The sequence below is a fragment of the Pistacia vera genome, unplaced genomic scaffold (assembly GCF_008641045.1).
Source record: "Pistacia vera cultivar Batoury unplaced genomic scaffold, PisVer_v2 Contig71, whole genome shotgun sequence".
NCBI classification, from domain to species: Eukaryota; Viridiplantae; Streptophyta; class Magnoliopsida; order Sapindales; family Anacardiaceae; genus Pistacia; species Pistacia vera.
This window is the reverse complement of record NW_022196568.1, coordinates 256,839-261,825: the sequence shown is the minus strand read 5'-3', so window position 1 is coordinate 261,825 and position 4,987 is coordinate 256,839. Positions and strand designations below refer to the sequence as shown.

The 4,987-nt window shown below is 33.3% G+C and overlaps 1 protein-coding gene across 1 annotated transcript; it reads left to right on the top strand.

Moving 5' to 3' along the window:
- The first annotated feature begins 1,632 nt into the window (after positions 1 to 1,632).
- Positions 1,633 to 2,184, top strand: LOC116114339. Its single transcript, XM_031400485.1, has one exon. It carries the CDS (start codon positions 1,633 to 1,635, stop codon positions 2,182 to 2,184), a length of 552 nt encoding a protein of 183 aa, XP_031256345.1.
- The last annotated feature ends 2,803 nt before the right edge of the window (positions 2,185 to 4,987 follow it).

Sequence of the window (4,987 nt, the reverse complement as noted above, 5' to 3'; positions counted from 1 at the left end):
GAGTAGTTCTACTTCTATACAAGTTAATAAACTAAAGTCTTGTTTTTTTTTTTTTTTTAAATAATAAATTTATTCTTAAATTAAGTTATTAAACATACCTGTATTTTCTTATAAACACTTCTGACACCTTAATTATGTAAATATAAACCTTAATTTTTTATATTCGTATTCAAAGTTCAAACTAATTTTTTTGATGAAGTTTCTAATTCAATCTAGTTTGAACTTTTTGATAAATATGAAATATTTTGTAGAATTAAGAAATTATGTCTTTATGGGAGAACATAATTTTGAAAATTGTGTTAGCTCTTTCAAAAATTAACCGAGCTGTGTGTAAGTGGGTTCAGACACTGTGGTTAAAGAAAAAATAATTTTGAGAACTATATTTCTTTTGATAACACTCTTTGCTTCATCAACTTCTCTTTACCTAAAATAAATTCTTTTAAAAAAAAATGAATTTTAGCAAAACAAAAAGTGAGGTACCGAAAACAAACAATCAATTATAAATATAATATCTATATTTTCATAAGGAAGTTGCTCTCTATTGAACTAATACTTTTATTATAAAATTAAAACTTTTTTATATTTATCAAATAAAAAATATTCTAAATTTTAATTTTTATTTGGAGTAAAAGGAATTTGCAAAGGGCAAAAAAAATGAATGTAGGTTATGATTTGATCTTTTGAGTTGTTTTATTTATGGACAAATTTATAATTAAATTTTTTTTTTTTAAATAAACTTTCTTTATTTGATCTGATTGCAAAGGCGACGGCAGGTTGCTTATTGGAATCTAATTTCTTGATGGCTGCAAACTGCCTACTTCTCATAACACCAAAATGCAATCTTCCATATCAGCCCTCACCAATTAATGAGTCTGCACAAAAATTCTGTTTTATTCCTTTGAGTTCATCAATTGAAATGGCAGGGACAACTACAGGTTGAACCTTTAATGTCTGTTTCCTTTGGTGCAGCTTCTTTCATGTAATAACCTCCAGTAATGCCTTAAAAAAAGCACCTGATTAGGTTCATAATAATGAAACAAAGGCCATAATAGATGGAATGATAATGAGATATATAAAAAACCAGAATTTGCACTTCATATCACTTGCTGAGTTATTAGGTGCAAATGGTCCGTTCTTATTAGGTTTGTTGATTGGGGCTTTGCGGCATTAGCAGTAATGGCTCAGTCTTGGGAGAAGTTTCATGCCTGAAGAGGTATTTTGTGTCTTATTCTAGTACTTAAGAGCTAAGTTATATAGCAGTATTTTATAGCAATGAAGGTGTATTCAGAGTGTTGCCTTTTCTTTCTTTACTTGCTACTAATTTTTCTTTCTTATAGCTTTTCATAATGTAGTAGTTTCCTACACTTAATTGTAAATTATCCCCTCTTGATTCTCATTTTGTTCTTTGTTTCTCTCATGCATCTCTTTCTCCAATGATGTTTTTAGAGCTTTTTTCCAGAGTGGTAGTTTCCTACACACTTAATTGTTTTGTTTACGTTGTGATAACCTCTACAGTACATAATACATGAACCATTTCAGTTACAACCTCTTTTCTAATTAGCTTTACACGTTAAACCAATCTCGCTATAAATTAAAGTTAAACTCCCCTACAACTTTGCAAACAAATTACTAATGGCCTACCATTCTTCAGCTTTTCTTATTCCTCTCCTTCTATTTTCTTTCCTTTTTCACTCATATGCCCTGACTCCCCATCTCCAAGTACCTGACAAAGTAATTGATGCCCTTTGTGATGAAATTGTGAACCCAGAGCTTTGCAAAACCACTCTAAAAAATTTCACAATAAAATCCCAAGTGGCAGATAGGCATGAACTTGGTGTAATCACAGTTCTCTTAGCAACTACACAAGCAAGATTAACCAGAAATGGTTTCAAAGAAATCCTACAAAATGAGAAAGATGATGCAACGAAGAACTATTTGTTGAATTGTTTGAATGATTATACAGTAACATTGGACAAGCTTAGAGCTGCCGATTTGCTATCCAACCAGAAGGATTATAAGGGTATGATCAAATTGGTGAATGAAGCCGTGGAGATGTCAAGAAACTGTAGAGATGGTTTCAAAAATTTGCCAAGCCACCCATCTAAAGCCTTGGAAGAAAATTACCAGAAAATGGTATGGCTCAATGACATGGCACTCATCACTCTTCATGTTCTTGGTGGGTGACAAATGAAATTTCATGTTACAGACCCTAAATAAAATAAGATTCTATATCATATTATTCCATTGGAAATCTTGGCTTCAAATACCAATAAATCCACTATTTAGTTCCATGTTTCACCTTTCATATATTTCAATGCAAAAATTGAAAACACTTGTATTCACTCCATAAAAGAACATAGCAAGTGGTCGGACATTATTCTATTAAGGTGGCATAGTGAGAGGGATGTTTATAACAAATGGTCCATTCTTATTAGTTGAACCTTTAATGTGTGTTTCCTTTGGGGCAGCTTCTTTCATGTAATGACCTCCAGTATTGCCTTAAAAAAAAAAAAGTAGGTTCATAATAATGAAACAAAAGCCATAATAGATGGAACGGCAATGAGATATATAAGAAACCAGAATTTGTTGAAATGGGGCTTTGCGGCATTAGCACTAATGGTAATGGCTCAGTCTTGGGAGAACTTCATGCCTGAAGAGGTTAAGCATAACTAGTTAAGTGAAAGGTGGAAGTCTGGTCAAGCTGCCATTGCTAAATCTTTGTCAAGAGAGGCTTGGCTTACACGCAGTCATCGAAAATGTGGTTGTTTAATTCTCACCATCAGTGACAATGACCACTTTTTTTGTTCGTTTGATTGGGGTGTTTTCACCCTCGACAAGAATCGTTCAAAAAGTTTTTGCCATCCTATTAAAACTAGATTAAATAAATGGCTAGCTACTTGCATATGTGTACATTTATAGTGGTATTTTCAAAAGAAAACTCCTCTTTTTATGTAAAGAATATATGTTGATATTTTTTTTTGTTAAACATTTTATTCCGTTAATGAAATTTATATTATATGATCATATAGCGTGATTATATTTATTATTGTTTATTAATTCTTTTAAGACTGAGATAATGATAATAAACAATAAGGTTTTACTATGGAATCAATAGGAGTAAAGTTGAAAACAAGTTCAATATATACAAAAATAAATTACATTTAAACACTAATTCACGGTACTACATCAATATTTTTTTGATCGATTTAATTTCCCATAATAACAACGTAGATTGAAGCGATAGAGAAATTAAAAAAAGAAATGTGAAAGTACGTATAAAAAAAAATGAATATCTATTCAACAAAGTATTAAATAATATTTATAGTGTGATATGATATTTAAATTGACATACTATATAGTATAAACAACCTTTCCTTAATAATAATATAGGATCTTATAATTTTATATATTTCAATGCATAAATTGAGAACACTTATATTCACATTGGACAAAGCGGGAGAAATAGAGAAGGCCTAGCTTTAAGCAAATTTATTAAGTCTTTGTTTTTTATGGTACATAACAAAAAAGACTGTATTCTCATGATTCAACAAAATAATTGTTTATCAAAGTCGACAAGAAAGAAATACAAAGAGCACCAAAAGAACAACCCGGTTTATGTGGAGCATAGCATCAAGGAAGATTCAGTTCAGGTAGAGCAAGGAAGGCAAGAGGGTTTGGATTAGGTAGAACCCATTGATGAAGGCCAAGCTCAAAACACTCAAGAGGAGGCTGAACTAGAAGGGGATAATGCAGCAAATCGGAATGACCATCAGCTCACAAGAGACCAAGAAAGGAGGCAACTCAGACCACCTTTGAGATATGGTCTTGCAAATGTTGTTGCAGTTGCACATTACTCGAAATGAGGGTTAATCAACTACGAATCAGAGACTTATAGAGATGCCATGGGATGTAAGGGTTCATCAAGATGGAAGCTAGCCATGGAGGAAGAAATGCATTCCTTGAGGAAGAACAACACTTGGGAATTAGTATCTAAACCAAAAAACAGAGAGTTGTGGATTGTATGGATTTACAAGGTCAAGGAAGGCAATTCTCCAGGGGATAAAGTCCAATATAAGGCTATGCTAGTGGTGAAAGGGTTCACACAAAAAGAGAGCATAGATTTCACAGAAATTTTCTCACCGAAATTTTCTCACCGGTTGTGAAATACAAGATGATAAGGATGGTGCTAGCTACGGTGGTCCAATTTGATTGGGAGATTGAGCAAATGGATGTGAAGACAGCGTTCTTACATGAAGAGCTACTACGATTCATGCTTGTACTACAAAGGTCACAAGGTGGAGGAAATGGTGATTATCCTAATCTATGTTGATGATATGCTATTGGTTGGTAGCAGCAAGGAGAGAATAGAAAGATTGAAGGCTCAACTCAGCTCAGAGTTTGAGATGAAGGATCTTGGTCATGCTCAAAAGATCCTTGGGATGTGTATAATACGGGAAAGGGAGAGAAACAGGTTGAAAATTTCTCAGACTTCATAAATAGAGAAGATGGTGTCTAAGTTCTCTATGGAAGATTTTAAACCAATAAAAATTCCCCTTGCTGGTCATTTCAAGTTCTTTAGCGATCAATGTCCAAGTTCAGATGAGGAGAAGAAGGAAATGGAGAAAGTTCCCTACTCTAGTGCGGTTGAATCAATCATGTTCACTATGGTAAGCACTAGACTTGACATTTCTCATGCTATAAGTGTCCTCAGCAGGTTTATGGGTAATCTTGGAAAAGAGCATTGGATTGGGATGAAGTGGTTGCTGAGGTTTTTGAAGGGAAGCTCAAATGTGAGGCTTGTTTATGAAAAGAGGGGTAAGTCTATTTGGTTAGAAGGTTATGGGATTCAGACTATGGAGCAGACCGGGATAAGAGAATATTGATCATTTCCTATTTCTTCAACTTAAACGGATGTTGTATAAGTTGGAAAGCTTAGTTACAGCCTATCGTAGCACTCTCAACAACTGAAGCAGAATATATAGCAACT